Below are 20,208 nucleotides of genomic sequence, written 5' to 3' on the forward strand. Positions count from 1 at the left end.
CAATTACAGACACACATTTCAAACAAATTCCAAACGAGAAAACACGTAAGAGGCTCATGGAAGTTGAAGTAAGCACGATGAGGCTAAGGACCATTCCATAACAACGGACAGCTTCTAAACATTAAATATATACAAAAAGATCTAAGAACTCGTTTGCCATCACCACCAAGAGGAACTCCAGAGATGTAGCGGGGACTTGACAGCTACGTACCCTTGTCCTCCATCCTGCATGTTAGAGAGACTGCTGAAATCAGATACCGCCCACACAGCCACACTCATGCCTTAATACTTTTAGGAGTGTGGGTATGAGGGTACAAGTGAATGAAATCATGAAAAAATGGGCGTCTGAGTACAATTGTTCCACTTCAAGATCCTGCAAATATTCATCTTCCCCCTCCATAAGATTTACACTGAATTTTGTTACACTAATCATTCTGTGCTGCAGTACTCTACAGAAATTACTCACATGGATATACTGGAATACAGAAGTATTCACATGGAATAAGAAATAGAAGATGCTTTCTCAAAGTTTTTAAGGCACAAGCAACTATAAACCAGAGAGAGGTATCCACTTCAAACAAGTTACCTGTGCTGTTCAGATACAAACCCACACTTTGGTACACATCTGGAAAAATAAAAATAGAATTCCAAAAAGTGGGTGATTTTTCATAATGGGCAAAGTCAAGTCATTATGTTGTAAGGTGTTAGGATTTAAAAGGGACTTGCATGAAGACTGGTCTAATTTAGCAGTCTAAGCTAACATAATTTAGGGATAATATAATAAAAATGCAAATACTTCATAAATCCAGAGGGTGTTCTGGTTTTCCTTTTAAACTTGAAGAAGCTTAAATAAATTCCCTTTAGAACAGGAGAAGATAGCATGCAATTGGACTATTTATCACAAGCAAGCAGCAGACTCATTGAACTTTGTGGTCCAGGTACCATATCATACCAGCTAAATACAGCAAAACAGGAGTATGTATTCTGGAGAGTTTCAGAATCGTAATATACGTAAGAAGGGACATACAGTGTAAAGGATGCTTCTAGTTCTGTGCAAACCTGTAACAATTGCTATCAGTTGAAGAAAGACTGAGCACTATGCAGTCTTAAAAAAATACAGCCTCTACTCCAGAGCCCAATCTGGCCTCCCACTGTATCCAATGTACTCTTGATGCCAGACTTGTCCAGTCCCTTAGGCTTTTAGCTGAGATCAAACACCACACACTGTTAAGTGAAATTATTAAGTTCTTTACATGAAACTTCACACATTTGTACACATTTTAAACAGCTGTAATGTTATAAATGGAAAGTGTTTTCCTTCCCCCCTCCCCCATTTATTGTTATCCAGCTTTGAATGAGAAGTAAATACTCACTTGAGAAGAAGTTATATGTTGCAGGAATTTTTATTCAAGGACAATAGAAAGTTTTCAATATTTTTAGGAGGGTATTCCACCAATTAGGAGTTACATAGAACTGAGTAATCACGGAAAATTAAATTACTTTAACCAAGACATTCTGAAGGACAACTCAGTATTTAAAAAACACACTGTAATCCTTAAGGATGAAAAGATAACATGTGTCAAGAAGAGCTATAGCTTTCAGATAAAGTGAAATGCTGGGAAAGTTTTCATTATTATTGTCTGTATTTTACCTACACTGTCAAGTGTTCCTTTTCCAGGACTCCTGGCTTAAAAAAAAAACTGTTTTAAATTCACAAAAACAATTAAGAAAAGTTAATGTAATGGTATATTCAAGAGACTTTAGTGTAGTAACATTTTCTATCAACTTGGCTTCTACAAAAAATTCTGAAAGCAGCTAGATGATCCCGATCCATTTTTACCATGGTACATTTAGTAATCTACATTAACAATCTTCTCAAACACTGAACTGTGCTCTGTTTTACTGGCCTTCATTTAAATACACGGAGTGTCCAGAGATCAGCAATTAAACTAATGCTCTTAGAGCTGCTCACATGTCCTACAAAAGTTTAAAGTCCACAAGAATCCCTCACAGGAAAACAATTAGCCTAAAAATTCAGAAACACAATTTTCTTTGCATCAGTTACGCTATGCAGTAATTTGCAGTTTGATGACAAGACTAGACTGTAATCCAATATTCAAGCAATTTCATACTACTACAGATGTAGTCCTATAATTAGCCATATGTTGTTTCTTCTCCCATATATTAATTTGCATTAACTATAAATTCCCTAGCCTGCACCACTACTTTCCTAATGATCCAAGACGGTACATCAGGTCTCAAATCCTCATTTATTTCAATTTATTGTGCTGCTGCTTCTACAAAATACTGTAGTCATACCCTTAAACTTTAATTTTCAGCATAAAATTTTCAACTTTTTGCAAGAAGGAACAATTTGTATGAGTAGTCTTGCTTTGTGTGCTCATTGCGTCTACACTTAAAAATAAGATTTCATGTACAAGTGCATTAGCATGAGATCTAGCACTACAAGCTGTTTGAAATTAAGAGCCATTAGGGGCAGCCACAGAACACACTGCTGCAGGTCTGCATATGATTCCTCTATTATTACAAGTGTAATGATACATAAACCCTTTGCAGATGGGAGTGTGCAGCAACTACTAAGGAGCATGTTTATTTATTGGCATTTGTTTGTGGCATAAGCAGTAACCTTTCACTTAGTCAAACCAGTACCCACAGCAGGAATTCATGCAATATATTATGTAAAAGACTATGAAAAAGAAGTTTCTTTAAGAAACAAAAGAAAAAGTGTAACAGATGTCTGGTTAATCTAGAGCCATCAGTGTGACAAACTGGAAGAAACTGTGTGACCAAAAGAAATACTGATCTGAGATACTGTGACTGTAACAAGTTACTTACCTTTGACTTAATGTACATGGAAGACCATCAGTGATATGTTTCACATATCCTTCCCAAGATATGATGAACCACTCCTGCTATTTTTAACTCAGGCTTCTATGCCTCCTTCAGTTACCTGCATTACTGAAGTATAAAGGTGATCACCTGTTTCTCTCCCCCTTCTTTTGAAGATGTTCTGCAGCATCAGGTCTCTCTGCAGCCCAGTTTTGTGCTCCATGAAATTGTTACCCAATGTTATAATGGCCAAACTAAAGCCATCCTAATTTGTGGCACTGAAAGTAATACCTTCACATTGCACTGCTTTAAACTGAAAAAAAATAATATATAATCTTAATATTCCCTTCCACAGCAAGTTAGTTTCTTCCCTCTGAAAGCACACTCTCATCTTTCCCCTGCAACTTCCATTTCTAAATTAACCTTTGGGGAGAAAGGAGAGAGGGAATGACTTTTGAATACTGAATATCACCCACATCTGAGCAGGGTTCGTGACATGACAAGTACAAAAAAAGGAGGTAAGGGAATGGAGTATCCTACAAGGGACCTTTCATACAGCAGTCTGGATTGTCATAAATGACTCAAAGGGAAACACCACAACTGCAAACATCAAAGCAGCACTGTTCCACCGATACAGCTATAGACAGACTGACCAACGAAAACTATTATATTTAATGCATTTATTTCATGCCCGTTTCATGCAGCCTGGCCAGGTCCTCAAAGAAAACATTGTATGTGACTGGAAAAGATAACAAGGATTCATATGAAAAAAAAAATTAAAATCCTTAAATATGAAAAATTTAAATCCTTAATATAGCAATCTGTAGCAGAAGTAACAGCCACAAAAGACAGCAAATGCAACAAAAGTAATCAAAGGACACCTGGGACTATCTTACTTTATCCTCTCAACCTATGTAGCCTTAAAGTGTGAAAAGCAAATGTTTAGTTTTGCTGTCCTAGGACTCAGACATGTAGGAAACTGGGACAACACCAAACAGATCTAATTTTATTAGTTTTTTTTTTTTTTTCCACTGGAGTGGGTAAGTCATTGTAGAGTTGGATAGCTTCCTCAAAATTAGTGCTTTAATGGTTTTTATTAAGAGATACCTTATCAAAAAAGGCTTTTAAAAAACTGCAGAGACAGACTTGAGAATTAGACTTTGAGGGGAAAAAAGTCAGCAGTCTTGTGATATTATTATATAATTATACATTATAGCCCACCTTGAGGGCGGGAGAGGAAGAGAGACTGGTCAGCTGTCTTCTCAACCTGTGGGATCTCAGCAACTCAAGTTTCTACCCTCCATTCTGCTGCACAACTACCTGAACTTTGAAGCAGAAACAGTACACATATGAATCTTCCACTTAATCAGGACTTCAGTGACATCAATGACATCCAAAACATATTACTTTAATGCTAATATGATTGCCTGTTTCCCCCACCACAGGAAACAGAGAGGACTATGGAAGAGGCTCAGGTTCAGGTATAGACAAGAAAAATGAAAGGTTTAGAAACTTTCAATACCACATTAGCATCTACCCTGCATAGCAAGTAGTTACAGATGTTTATTGCATGTAATTTATTTATACGTATAGGAAAGTGCTAACTGAAGTGAATTAGCACTAATCGAGCTTGCCTCTCATGGGAATGCCATGGAGCAGAATATGGAAGCCCAGGAAAGAAATACTATATACCTAATATTTCAAACCAGAATTCTGTAAGGAATTCAAAAATGTTATACATGGCCTAATGATGAAGTTGAAGAAAATGGCTATTAAAGAGTTAATACAATTTTCAGCACTACATCTTGCCTAATAGCTCTATTTCCCTCACACAATACTCAAAGACAGATCTCAGCACTGACTACTGTAAACATTTTCTACTGGCACACTATTTACTTCAGAAATCCAATACAGGTCTTATGTTTACTGTATGTATTTCAAAAAGTTCTGGCACAAATACACATTAGTGAGTTGGTACTTTAGCCTGAGGAACAACAGCATTAAGTGTAATAATCCTCCATAGGTAAGCTGCCATTACTGAAAGAAAATGGTATTCTGCACAGGGATTTGCCCTTGGCCATGACTAAACCCAAAAATCTTGCCAGAGAGCAAAAACATACTTCATTAGAAGAGAAAATTAACAATGCTGCTTTAAATTACATTAAAAAAATACCAATGAAAAAGATTGGCAAAAAAATGTGAAGATGTAACCAAATAGAGAAAGCAACAAGATAGCAATAGTAGCAATGAGAGAATGTGTGACATCTCAAACATAGATCAATAGGATTTGGCACTGTATTTTTTACCTCGTTTTAGGTAAAGGATAGTTATATGTAAATGGATGGTATATATAAAAACGCATAAGCACAGAACACTTTACACAGTGTACCAAAAAAAATTGGTGAATACTTCAAACAGTATGTGCAGGCAAGTAGAAGACTGAAAGGAAGATGGCTTTAGCTACAGGATGTGGTTAAAAACAAAATACTGGCATAGTACGTGCTAGAATATTTGGTGATAATGACCTTCCAGTAGCACTGTACAATTAGAAACTGTGAATACTGTGAGGAGTATAACGACATGCCTGCCCTGTTCTTAACCCATTGTTTACCTCTAACAAAGTCACTTTTAAGATCCTGAGCTAGCTGAACTCATCTGACTCAAAAGGACCATCCTTGTGTATATCAGGGTATTAGATTGGAAGAAGGCTATGCATTACTCAGCTTTCCACTTCACTCCAAAACGAAAAAACTGAGTGCTCAAAATACTTTAACATAATTCAAGTTTTGCTGGAAGGTTCTAATTTTGAAAGTCAATAGTATATGAAGATAAATATTTAAAATATCCTTTGCCTGAATTTAATCACTTGTCATGTAACGCTAAATGCTCTGCATTATCTTCTATGGCTTACCACTGCAGTCTGTTTCCGTAACTTAACAGCAATACTTTCATATTTACTTTCAGATCAGTCATTAAAATGTTGAATAGCAATATTCTACCTAGTATCTCTGTCAAAAGCAAGTCTCCTTGACTCACTGTATTAGAAAAAGTTTAGTGAAATACAAACATCAAAACCTAGAAACTACTAAACACACACAGCTAGTGTTCTATGGTTCAAATACCAGACAGTGCTAGCTTAATCGCTAGCTGAGTAGTCAAAATCTGAAATAAGCTCATACTACCTCTACTATACAAAAAAAATATTGAGGGGGGAAAATGCAGACAGCAACTGGTGCTTGTTTTGGGAACTCAGATTTTTCATTTACTCATCATTCCGTTTCTCAGTCATCCAAACAAGAATGACTGTCAAATCCAAAGTCAAAAAAAAAAAAAAAAAAAAAAAAGTTGTATCCCTTTCAGTACAGAAGCTAATACCCCAAAAAAGCCGCAGATAAATTGCAATTAAGACTGTATTCTTCAGTCCAAGCACTTGGCTTAAAACATGCTGGAGAGCTAAGGAAACTTGAAAGCCAGATCTAAAGCAAGAATGTCAGAAAAACGCAACACTGAAGATAAATGCAACTTTTACAAACAAGTACACTTACCTTATAATTTTGACACTAAAAAGAAACTCATCAACATAAAAAGAAGGATTAGCAGATTTCCAGTGAGACAAGTAAGACAATAGTATCAGCAGATATACAAGTTAGAGAAGGGATTGTAACTTCCACCAGGCAAATTCAGAGTTTTGTTTTTATAACATCAGAGATGCCCCAAATTTTCTGAGTATGAAGCTCTCATTCCCTCTGTGAAAGCAACATGACCAGGTCCCAAGTGCCTGTACACAAAATGCAGGTGTCACAGGAAATAAACAGGAAGAACTAAGCGTCCATGCACAGCTAATAGTAATATGTGCTGTCTGAACTACCCGTCATCCCAGGTGATGAAATCACTCATTAGGATTACAGAAAGTGTGGTAATATAGCTTGCATGACCAGAGCACTTCCAAAACCAGATTCAGGATATTTTGGGGAAGCCTAGCTAAGATCTTAGGCAAGGAGTTTCTTGCAAAGGAAAGGGAGGCTTGAATGCACGGACATTTGTTTTGCAGTACGTGTATGAGGGTTAGAAGACAGAACAACACAGGTGACATTAGGGTGGATGTCTGCTTCAAAGCACCTGATCAGGAGAGTGAAATAGATAAAGCCGCCTTAAGGGAAGCCTCACCATAAAGTCCAGTTTTCACATAGGACTTGGAGCACTCCAGCATCTGCTGCATGGTTAATACAGCATGATGGAGACAATCAGGAGATTTTTGGAAGACTGAGAAGGCAATTTCCTGACACAACTGACCATTGAACCAACAGGAATGTGAAGGCTGATAGTAACCTCAGAGGCAGTGACAATGTGTAGTCACCCTGACTAGAAGACCATTGCACATTGAAGAGGTGGTGATCCACATCAGAGTTCACCTGAGGAGGCCCAGGACTGTGCGGCACAACTCCCTTGGCCACAGGACAAGCTTGGCCAGCTGAGGCTGTAGCAGAGGTGCTCCCACCCAGCACCCCCAGTCACATCACCTGCCTGGCCTTGCCTAATCTAAAAGCGCATCAAGACATTTGCATATGAAGATCCATTTTGTTTGACAGCAGAAATGATTAATAGTTTCCTTGTAGAAAAACCTGTAATTGCTTGAATAATGAAAATGGAGTAACCCCTTCTTACAGACACTGTCTGCACAGCAGGCTGCACCCTGATGAGAGGCCCATTTGATGCTGCACAACTCAAGGTTCCCAGCGTCTAAAGGGATGTAAGATTACCTGTACTGTTTTTACTTTACTGAAGCTAGTACTACAAGGAAATAGCACTTTAAAACAACATTTTACGGAGTCTGAATGTCTTTCTTACTGGGATTACAACAGACCAGCATCTCCTGATGCAAAACACCATGATACAGTGGAATTTAGGATCCTGAAAGAATTAAGGAAGAAGGACAGTAGAATTACAATCCTGGCCCTTCAACAGAACAGGTTTCATCTTGTTCAAGGATCTGCTTAGAGACAGCTTTAAAGGGTAAAGGGATCTAGGAGGGCTGGTCTACACAGATGACTTCCCCAAAGCACCAGAATGGCCTGCTCCCACACACAGAAAGCTGGGACAAGTTTCTTGAGTTAGCCAGCATTGCTAAACAGGGGATTCCTGACTGAGCTCAAACACAAACAGAGTGCAAAGAGAGCAGAAGTGAGCTGCCTGGAAGAACAGAAAAACATTGGTTTCAAAGGGAAAACTAAGGAAACTGTGACCCTGCTGATCAGTAAGGGATCTAGGGATAAAAGACATGGAAAAGACTGAAATACTCAAATGAAATTAATTATTCTGTTACATATGCATATCCATTATATTTTCTAATGAGTAAACTATTCCTTTCTTTTAAGAGGTCAGTAAATGTTTCCTTCAGATACTTTGAGACACACACAAAACTCACCAGGAGACAATGCAAGAGTATTACTTGGCTCAAACAAGACAAAATTAAATACTAGGCAAAGAGGAAATTGCTTGGAAGTATTAAACCTCTTAGAAAGGTTATTTTCCATTATTCTTCAGTGCACTGAAGTGGCCAAATAATTCTGTAAACTAACATTTCTTCTTCTTTGTTTTTAATAAGGGAATTCAGTGGTGTTTATCTTAAATAAAAAGGTCTAAAGATATCTCGTACCATAAAGAACAACCAAAACCAGACACACATGTAAAACAGAAAACCAGAAAAAAACATCTTATTAGGCAGGAGATGATGTACACATAAGAACAACTGGCATTAAATTTCTAAATCATTAAAATGTATCCCCTCAGGCTCAAGGACTCTGCTAACACACAGCACAGAGCAAGAGAAAGGATAACTCTAGGAGAATTCATAAATTTCTACTGTGCTTTTAGAGAACTTGCATCACCACACATCTTCCTGCACACCTAGCTGACCTAAAACAAAACTCAAATTTATACATACAGATACACATATATAGTCATCTTCCCTTCTGCGTTTTTTTCCTGCAAGTTTCTGCCAACTCCCCCCATCGACAAGTCTAAAAGCAGAAAACCATCAGCTACCATGCTTTGTTATTTATATAACAATCAGCTTTAGGTGTCTAGGTGTTTCACGCTCATTTCTTAAGATGCAGTCTATTCCTTATTTACCAAATAATAATGAAATTCTGCTCTGAAAAAAAAAAAGACCTTATTTTTTACAGACTTGCATCTGTGTCCTTCTCAAACATTTAACTGAACATTGATAAAACCCTGGTTAGATAAAGCAAACCACTATGCACGCTCTGTGGATGGGAACTAAAGCAGAAGTTAGAAACACTGCTTTCAAAGCATCGGTAGAACAGCTATGGTTTGACTGCCTGCTAGTACGAATCCTGCTGCCTCTCTAGCCTGGCTTGGTGGTGAGCTCTGCCTCATTCTAATGAATGACCCCCTGTTCCAGTGTCATCGTCTTGTCTACTTAGAGTTTTCACTTATCTCAGTCATGCAAGGATGTATTCACCCGATTTCCAAAAACTCCTCCTACTTGCAGCTACAATTTTCAATGTTTCCTCTATATACAGTTTATTACCCTACAGTATATGAATACATTCCCTTTTCACACTGACTTTTGGCTTAATTTTTTCCTCTAGGCTTCCTTCTTCAGTGTGCCTGTCTCTGGACACCTATGGCTTTCCCACAGCACCTTCCTATCATTTTATTGATTTTAAGTCACAATATTGTCCTATTAATTTTGTATCTAATGTCAGAGTCCTCTTAACATTTGTGCATTAAGTCTCTATTAGCAAAGGATAACTTCACATGAAGCTCAAATACACGTTGCAAAGTAAAGGGGGTAGTGGTTTTATTGAAAGGGCAAATATCTGACAAGTCTTGAACATAAGCAAAGATTCTTTCCCTCAGCCATGATCTCTGACACTGCTGAACTGCTCAAGTGTTTTCTTTTAAGAAAACATACTTTTAGAGTTTGTGAATATAAAATACCTTTCAAATATTTTCAGACACAATGTACTCCATTATATTTCCTTATGAAAAGTCCTCTCATCAAAAGAAAAAAAGAAAGAAAAAGCCTTGCAAAACATCAGATATGCTTTATCTGAACATTATTTGTATTAGCTTAACATCAGGAAAAAAAAACCCACAAAACAAAACCAACACAGATAAACAAGTAATCTTTATGCACAATCCACAATTAGCCATAAAGGATTTGTGATAAAAACTCGCTGTATAATAACACACACATTCTAGAGAAGCTACTTTAGCTTTTCTGATAATGTTTCCTTAGCAAAGAAAAAACACATATAATAATGGCAAGGTATTTGTTCCTTATGCCATTCCCTCTAATTTAAATCCATACACAGATGCCAACAAAATGCACTGGGGCAAAAAGCTACATATTTATTGAAGCACTAGTGGATTATATGTTGGAAAATTGTTGCAATTAGGGGTCAGTTCTTCACACAAAATTTACCTTCTCACCAATACAATCCATTGTATTTACCCTCTCACCACCAATACACTGACTTACAATACCTGATAATTTGTTCCCTAGCATGTTACCACTATTCTAAAGATGAATATAAATACTTCTACATTCAAATCTTATACATAATTGCTAACTTTGCACAAAAAGAAAAGCAGTACATGCTGAGAGTACATGACCAAGGATGGCTTGTTATATACCACACATACATCAAAAATACTGCAACATTCTCTATGTTTTCATTTTGTTTCTGGACTTCTTATGTGGTGCTGAATAGACTTACTATGTAATGCACTCAAAGTTCAGCTGTGCTACCTGCAGTCAGATATGTAGAAGAACTTAACTCTTCGTCTATACTAAAATATGCATGCCCATCAGCAGCCAAAAAAAAAAAAAAAAAACCCAACACATATCCTCGCATTTGCATTTCCAGGTAATTCTGTGTGGACTTCATCCCCATTTTTAGCTAATTAGTGACTGGTTTTAGGCTTCACCTAAAACCCACCCTTTTAGTTTATAACATCTTTGATGTCACAAGAATTAGAATCTTCTCCCCTTTTCTTCCTCCCCTTGCCTTCTTATTAGAAGGGTGTTTCTTACAACTACAATTCTATCATGTACACTCTAGTCAATGATTAACATCAGAGCCTTACAATTTCTGTCTATAATTTGAAACTTTTCTGTCTTAAGGGAAATGAAAATCTGGAGCAAACAGGCAGCATTTTTTCACTTTACTTAAAGCTCCAACTCATACTGTCCCTCCAACTCTCTTCCTTCATAGCCACTTCACCTCCATATTTAAAAGGAATAAACCAAATAAAAAAATAAATCAATTAAAAATGTAGAAACTAATAAATAATTCTACTTATTATGATGCTTACAATTGAACACTAACAAAACTCTTGCAGCAATTATCAAATGTTTTCTTAACGAACCTTGTCTATCTAGGCAACAAGCGGGACATGTCTGCTGAATCTGTGCAGTACCTTGCAAAAGAGCTGCGGACAGGTGGTTCTCAGCATATTTTACCAAGGCATAAAAGGAAAAAGTTAAGATGACATACAGCCAGGGGAAGGATGAGAAAAAAGATGCATGTCAAAGTTTAGCTTTTAGATAGTTATTCTTTTTAATAAAACAGGCAGCCCCTAAAGTCATCTGCTCTTAGAGGGTGGGTGCAGCTTGTTTTAAGTAAGCGAAAATCATAAATCAATAAGTCTAAAATTGCAACATACCTTGCCTTTTCTTCATATCTCCAAATACTGGAAACCCTAGGTCTTAGCGAACTCACTTTCTAGAAGCTTTAATAAATACCACTTTGTTTTAGAAGTTCAATACAGTTGTTTCAATTAAGCTTGAAGCTGCAGAAAAAAATGATGCAACTACCTAAAAATTTAGAGCTTCACAAGCAGTTTAGCATCATCACACAGGCTGTAGGAAGAAGCACCTCCCTCTGCTAAAGGAAAGCCTTTCCTTTCTAGTCATCTGGTATATTATAAAGTATTCTTATAGGAACTCAGACAACAGATTACCCTGCCATTATACTATATTCTTAGAGTACCAACCTCTTTAGAACGACGACATGACTGAAGACAGGCAGAGCTTAAATTTCACTCAGCAATGCAGGAAATCCTAGAAACTTCTTGATACTGGTGAGGTTACCTTCCATAAAGAGAGCTGCCCAGTATAAACTGTATTGTCCTCAAACTATTCACCCTGAATTATTATTCTGTAACTATCCAAAAAATATCCAATTTACCAAAGCCATTCTATTGAGCATAACAGTCTCCCCGAAGCCTGACACTGCTTCAGCTTCAGATAGGATCTTTCCAAGTTCTAATTTTCTTTTTTCGTTTTTTAACTTTAAGTCAGTACAATAGCGCAAGTCACTCAAAATATAACTATGTCCTGGGCAAAAGTCCTTCTGTGTACATGCTATAAAAGCCACCACAGGAACACAGGCCCTCTGCATAGTGTTAACTTTTTCTAGAAAGAGGTATGAACTACATAGAAAAACTTTCCTTTGTTGCTGGGTCACTACAAATGAATAATTCCATGATTCGGAAGCGTTTTGCCTCAGAGAAGTAGAAGTTATTTTGTTATATGACTACACTGCAGCTCCAACAACAGCAAAGTAGTTCATGCCAGTTCCCTGTTGATGACCAGTAAGTTCAGATACACCTAACTTACACAGTAGTTAAAATAGTGTAGACAGGCTGCCAGACTTCATTTTAATCTGAAACAGGGTTTTTCCTTTCCTTTTTTGCTTCTTCCTCTTCCAAATTAAAAATAAATAAGCATAAAAGTCAGTGCTTTCTTTCTACAGTTTGACTGTCCAACAGTTGTAGAAATTCCACAGGGATCTCACTCCTTCCTCCCACCAAGACAGGTAAGTGCTTATACAGCAGTATTTGGCAATTAATTTGACATTCTAATTGAGACTGCTTGAGTGTAAAGTGCCTTCCAAAGCAACTTTTTTTCCCCCTTTTTTTAAAACATCTTAGTTGTGATTAATTTCAGACAAATATTAAACACCAAAAAATGGAGGTTTGGTACTAGACGTAGCCATTTCCTTCGACAGTACTGCAATTAGGAAAACTGAGTAACTGACAGCAGGGAAAAGCCCACCCCAGCTGCCACATCTCATAATTAGTAACATTTCAGCTCTCATCAAAAGTTGTTTCAAACAAATACTAATATTAATCTCTGACTTAAAGCAATTTACTTACCTTGTGTCTGCATTTAAGTACAACGCCATAGGCTCCTGAAACAAGAAAGGAGATAAACCATCTCAAAGCAGAAGTAAAAAGCAAAAAGACAAAGCAGTCTTCAGTCACCTTCTGGCTATAGAAATATTATAGTTCCAAGTATTATTATTCAGAACTTGCACATATAGGAACTTGGACTAAATTTCTGTGCACTGAAATAATTTTATAAAAATTGCTTGAATAATGCTGAAATTATTTTAAGTATACTTGCAGAGAATTTTGTTAAGTTGCATCTCTCTAGTATCACTACAGAGAAATGCAATACATTAAACAAAAACCCAATCAAACAAAAAATCAAAACCCCCCCAAACCATCTCATTTCTATTCCCTTTATCTTCCAAACTTCTCCTTCCACCTGAGAATGGAATTAGAAGGTGCTGCAGATAATAAACTGATGTTTCTTAAGATCTGCATACAAGCAGTATTTTGCAAATGAAAACTTAGTACCATTAAGAGGACTAAGTCAAATCTACATAAAATTCTAATTTATTTTTTATTAAAGATACTACTTACCTTCACCTACAACCCCAAGGATCTCAAATTTATTCATCACATTACCAATGTTAGGAATCTTCATCAAGACAAATTCCTCTTACGGTGAGAGCCACAAAACATGGCACAATAGGGAGCGTCCAAAGATTTTGCAAAAGGCAATTGTGAAAAGGCTCTTGGAAAACAAGACTACACCTTGGTCAACCAGACTTGTCACGCCCTTTTTTAATTTCTAGGCAGTCAGTAGCTTCCTGGGGAAAAAAAAAAGAGAAAAATAAAGTAATTAGTACTTTGTTTTATTTCGGTAAGAAAGCAGTGGTACATATACATCACACATATACTGTCCAACAATTGTAACAGACTACTAACTTCCACGTTTTAAGGTCAAGAGAGCTTAGCAGCGTGTATAATGGACAGAACCTATTGAGAACATATCTGACAGAACAGCTGGCCTTGTAATCCCATACGTAGGATAACTATGTAAATAAGTTATTACTGTAACAGACATTTTCTACAGGACAGAAGCAAACAAAAATGTCCATAGGAACTACCACAGTGAGCAAAAAAACACCTATAACTCCTTGTGTTCTCAGTTTGGTAAATGCTGACAGCTAGGTATAAAAAACAAATTGTGTTTAATCAATTTATTATTTGTCCACCGTAATGACAAAAAGGGTAAGGCAGAAACAACACTAAACAATAGAAAATACTCTTCTACTATTATTTTCTGTGCCTGTATAAAGAAAATAAAGGAAATTACTAGCTAGACTGACTAGCAATCAGATTTAGAAAATTATTTCTATCATCAACTTATTTAATGTAAATGTAATAAACAGAAAGAAAATGTTTTTGCAGGATTTTTTTTCATGTTTCCCAAACACTGAAGTAATTTGTCAAATCAAGCAACTATACACAGGCAGAAGAACAAATTTTTTTGTGCCTGTTTTACGCTCACCACATCTCTCCTATAATCTTAGAACTCTGCAAACTAAACACATCAAAGTTCAGTTTTGCTAATTCATGCTAATTTTCATTTCCCCCCCTAATATTAAAGGCATACAACCCACATTCCAAAATAGGCGAAAACCTAAAGCAGCTTCACCACAAACTGGAAATATGTCATTTCCACAGTTCGGTGCTCCAAGAACAGGACTGCTCACGAGAAATGAGATGGCAGGGTAGAACTGAATTCATTTCACTAACTTACGTGTAATGGGCAAGTGTGACTTAACAATACTGAGTTCAGCTTACACAGATGGGATTTCACTATAAACTAGGGGTGATGGCCAAAAGACCTGTGTTGACCAAGTCACACATAACAAAAAGGATGACTCAAGGGTGGAAGGAAACAGCACTAGCCTCCAGCAAGACACAGGGAGACAATTTTTTGAGGAGAGACTTATTTTAGAAGCTACTTCAGAGTTAATCAACCACAGTACTTTGGAAACAAACTTTGAAAATAGATCAGTGACTTCTGAATTAAACGAAGAGTTAGGAGTTACCAGTTACCCACTCCTTAATGGATTATTTCAGTGGTTTAATTTACTGTTTTAATTAATAATTTTTTCTTCTCTTGTGTATTTTATAAAATACTCTTTCCTTTCCCTTCCATATAATCTTCTCCTATCTCACTCGGCATCTCCTTCTCACAAAAGCCTTTGTGTTATTTGTCCAGGCTTTCTAGAAAAACAGGAGCATCTGTTCAGTCGCACCCATCAACATGAGAACAGAGCCCACACTGAGCTGCTCTGGCTTTCTACCGAAACCGGCTGGTACCAGGCACGCGGGCACAGCTGGCTGTCCCTACGCTGCAGTCGAGTGACAGAGCTACTGCTGCAGAGACCTTTAAGGAACCATTAATGCCATAACATAAGCAAGACACAAAAAACCACCTCAGTCACATTGAAAGCAGCGAAAATACTTGCCAGGAAGAAAGGAACAGTCAGGAAACATATATTCTGTTTTCTATTAGCAGCATTCAATAACATCAACGAATTTGCTACTTCAGTTCCCAACATTATTCGCTGACACGTCTTTCTTAAAAGCAGTTTGTGATAACATTTGTTACTTAATCTGCTAATGTTATTACCATACATTGTCTTTCTACCTTACTATGTATGCAAAACTGTTTGGATCTATGACAAAAGTGAAGAAGCTTATGAGATAACATACTAAAAACCAAACAAGAAATTTAGATGCAGTTTCCTGTCCCTCATTCATAATGTCTAAATTTCTCACAAACTACTTAAAGCTATACACGCCGACAGCTTGTGATCCGTTATTTTTATTTTTCTATTTTTAAAGAGTCTGTAAGTGTATTCAGTACATACGCTACTTTTTAACTGGGAATAAAGGTTAGATTTACAAGCAGCTAACCCACCTCTCTGAAATTTGGTACTACACATCTTCTCCCCACCAACAATACAGTTTTCCCTTTTCACTCCATAAAAATTAAGAGCCACAGAAAGCTGACCCACTTGTTACAGTGGTGCTCCTTGGACATGTGGCACCTGGAGCAGCATTCATATGTAATTCCCAAAAACACACAAACCAGCTTCTTGAATTCTCTCCAAAATGCATCATGACTGACAGCAAAGGTAATATGGATACAGGGGGACTCCCAAAAGAAAACTACACTTGAGTGACCCACCTCTTCTATGCTCACTCCAGAGTTCCTGCACAACTCCTCTGCAGAGAGCATTTTATGAGAACCTAATCTTGACCTAGGGAAAGCTAATGAAAAGATGACAAGTGACATGCAGCAGTAGCGTGGATTCATACCCAAACTCCTTTTGCCACATCTCCTCAAGCAAGGCAATAATTCAAACTAGTTCTCTCCTGCAACATTAGTGAACCCAGACTAGCTAGACCCACCTAATCCCTAGACAAGAAGTATACACTTATTTGAGATCTTTGCTTTCAAAAGCTCCTGAAAGATTGAAGATAAACTGCTGAAAATACTTGCTGAGTGGCAGCACCCCCTGAACTTTTAGGGATTTTTCTGCTTTTTGAATGGCACTGGCCTTGTTCAGACTATTTTTGAAATCACTGACTCTTGTAGGAAATCTGGTAACGTGAAATCAAACTCCATAAACAACACAGTCTTGCAAACAGCAGAGTAACAACAATAAAAAAAGAAAAAAATCTAGAAGTTTAAACGAAAAAAAGTTATTTCAAGGAACTGATCCATAGCAAGAATAACATTATTCCATAACTTAGTGAAGACAGCTTGGGTTCTTTCAAGCTGAATACTGGAAATAGCAAGGAAAATCATATTAATGGCAACCACAATTTTGTTCTTTGCACGGAGTACCATATAGGTCTGTTTTAATAAGTTGCCTGCTGGCTAGAATGATAACACTTGCAGAAGAGGAAATAAGGCCATTCTTTACCGCTCAGAGGTTCTCAGTAGGGAAATAGCACTCGTTCTCCTAACAGCCCTTTTTGTGAATCTGGCTGCCTCAATACATCAACAACTTATGAATTAAACCAACAGATCTCTGAAATGGTCTCAATGTTACCGTAGCATTCTACAAAATGCAGAGCCAATTCAGCAAAATGAAACATCAGGAAATGAACAAGAACAAGTTAGTTTTACTTAATGTAGAACTACAATAACGTGAGATTTTAATACAAATGTAGTTGTTTTGCAATAGCATGTAAGGCTTATCTGTGCAAAGCAAAAACTGTATAAACATTCTAGGAATGAACATACAAACTACTACAACATTATGGTATATGATCATTTCATTTAAAATAAAACAATGGGGAAAACTCCAGCTGTTCCCCACTTCCTTTTTCCTTCATGACCATTAGGAATCCTAAAGCATCACCCAAAAGGATCCCACTTAAGCACTCACTCCAAGGTCGCAATCCTAAATAAAAATGCTCGTCATTGTTTTATAATCATCGATAGCTGGAGGGATGAAGCACCTTTTACATAGTTAGATTTTAAGACATCGAGTGAGAATTATAAAAAACTTGACACAGACATTTGTCTTCACAAAATTTGGAGAAATAAAGCTGTTCCATAAATATACAGTTATATTTGTGTATCAGTATAATGTATATCAAGCATACAGTTCAATTCATATGTCAAGACAGAATGCAATTTGCACCCTGAAGTTAGTTACAAACTTCTAATTGACTTCAAAGTCATCCATTAGCTTTCAAACAAGCTTCTTGCTAGGAGTTAATACACTCACCCCCTATTGCTCTCCTAACACAAGTAGTAAATTCAGTCTTTTTATCTATTATTTTTTACTTACTGAGAAGATACAACTAAGGATTTCTAGGGGCTGGGTACATTTTCATCCATTCACTAACAAAACAGTGGGTTAGTAAACAGATGTAAAGAACTTATACCACGTAAGTATCTATCTTTGATGTTTACACATTAATGCAAACCCTGGCACATCATCTATCGTACAAGCTGCACACGTGAAAGGATGCTTAGCTACCTCTATCAGTCATGATTTACTACTACTACAGTATCTTTCTTTCTCCCCTTTGTATGTGTAGGTCTATTTCTTGAGATTTTCCAGAAAACTTCAGTTAGAGTTATAAGCACCTGATCCAGTGTTATACCAGAATATACAAATGACAGAGTTAAGAAAATAGTTGGAGAAAATTTTCTGGATTTACTGATATAGAAGAATGTGCCAGGAGTATTATGAGGGATTACAGATTAGAAAGAACAAATTCAGTATCTAAACAGCTGTAAGGAAGCTAGTAGTAATATTCTAACTTTAAGAATGAAGAGGGGAAAAAAATGTAATTAAATTGCTAGTGAAGTTTTGCCAGTCTTGCTCTTGCATATGGAAAAAAGCTACCATTTGTTGTTTTTCCATTTTGTAGAGGGACAGTAGACCTTCTAATGGGACACAGTTCTGCAGGAAGAGCCATCAAGATTTCATAATATGAAGAAACCCACAAAGTGGAAGTTGAAAAAAGAAAAGTTTGAAAAAGAGATAAAAACAACAAGAACTTGCAATTAAGCAAGTCATTTTTCATACTCCAAGCTTCAATCTATCCTCCTCTGCTCATAAAAAAAAAAAATTAGGAATGAAAAGAACAGCTGGTGAAAATAAATACAAAATTTAGAAAACTGTCAAACTTGAACAAATTATGGAAAAGCAAAACACCAAGGTTGCTTGCACAAGCTCACAGCTTTTAAAATTCAGTTCCAGAAAGCTTTTATTGACATTGCTAATATCATCACTGGAACTTAACTTCATTGTTGTTGGGTTTCGGAGGACTTGTTTTCACCTTTGGTTTTGTTGCTTGGGTTTTTTTTTTTTAATAGCTGTTGATATACTGAAACCTGCAAACTTATCTGAGTAATTTATACATCAAAGGAACTCACTGTCACATAACTGGCCTAAAAGGGAGAATGACTCCATGGCAGCAAGGGCCAGGGGTGTATGGGGGGAAGAACCCGAACAAAGTTCCTATCACGCAGCAAGCACACAACAAATAAAGGGATTGAATCAGGTCCCAACTATTAGTGATACCCGTTTGGTTAAATTCCTAAAGGAACACTCAGCTTGAGGACCAGGGCACCACTAACGATTTGGGTTTTTTTAAAAATCTTGTTCTTCCTTTTGTATGCAAGTAACAATTCAAAAATAAATTCATCTCATCTTGCATATATGAACTGAATTCACTTCTCATAGTTAAAACGCAGGATTCATGAGCTTCTCTAACAGCTGTGGCCAACTCAAAAAGAGTGGGTGCTTAGCACGATGCTTCTAAGACCATACTGACAAATAAGCAGACTGATTATCAAAGCATTGAGCACAAAAGCAGCTCCCATGAGTCATAACAGGAGGACAGGAAAGAATTTTGCTTCCATTTTAGTCTTCCTCTCCAATAAGAACCTTAACAAATGTGTCTGTTGGGGGTGTGACAGCTTCTTACGCAGTTTATGCTGGTCCTTACGCATGCTAGGCTGTCTTCGCCATACCTGCAGCAGCTCTGAAGAAAAACCACCACTGTTCAGAGGACAATGCTCTCAACAGCAATCTGCTAAAACCAAAGCCTTTGCAGTCTCATCTGGCACAAGGAGCATTCACTTCTATCACACAGAAGCGCCCAACATTTGTAGTTAAAGCAAAACCACACTTCTGCTTACTGAGATACTGTTAGGCAAAGGGGGGCAAGGAAAAAAACAGCTTATTTTTTTTAGATAGAAGGTCTTATTGCATAACAGAATATCTTCCTGTGGAAGGAGCTAAATATTTCTTTATCTACACAGTATTTGTAGTGGTCTCCTTAGAAGTTGGTTTTGTCATTTTAATCTTTCCTTTTCTCTTCTCGGAACACCAGTCTCCAGTAATATCCTATACTCATTTGTCATGTTGCTTACTATTTAGTCCCTTATTATCTTTGACAATTTGCCACAGACTGTAAAGCCCTAGGCTACAAAATAATATTACAGGCATATCTTTCCCATCTTTAATGATTACCAAAACCCCCTACTCTTTGAATAGAGTTACACGTTAAGACCCACTTTCTGACTCAATTTCCACATTTTTGTTTGAAGATTTATGCTTAAAAGAAAAAAATAAATAATAATGTTGAACATAAAAGTCTTCCTCCTTTACCACAAAAAAAAAAAAAAAAAAGCAGCACATT

The 20,208-nt window shown here is 36.9% G+C and overlaps 1 protein-coding gene across 5 annotated transcripts in view; it reads right to left on the reverse strand.

Moving 5' to 3' along the window:
* The window catches only part of CDKL5 (cyclin dependent kinase like 5), a 140,668-nt gene that overhangs the window by 76,167 nt on the left and 44,293 nt on the right, over positions 1-20,208 (reverse strand). For all 5 annotated transcript variants that reach the window (XR_008820102.1, XM_056327951.1, XM_056327950.1 and 2 more), the window contains exons 2-3: positions 13,594-13,823; positions 13,042-13,076 (exon numbers count right to left, since the gene is read on the reverse strand). Coding sequence is in view for 4 of the 5 variants with exons in the window: in XM_056327951.1 (XP_056183926.1) it covers positions 13,042-13,076; positions 13,594-13,657 (99 nt within the window). In the remaining variant the exon portion in view is untranslated. The remainder of the gene's footprint in view (positions 1-13,041; positions 13,077-13,593; positions 13,824-20,208) is intronic.

Source organism: Falco biarmicus, chromosome 2 (genome assembly GCF_023638135.1).
Source record: "Falco biarmicus isolate bFalBia1 chromosome 2, bFalBia1.pri, whole genome shotgun sequence".
NCBI classification, from domain to species: domain Eukaryota; kingdom Metazoa; phylum Chordata; class Aves; order Falconiformes; family Falconidae; genus Falco; species Falco biarmicus.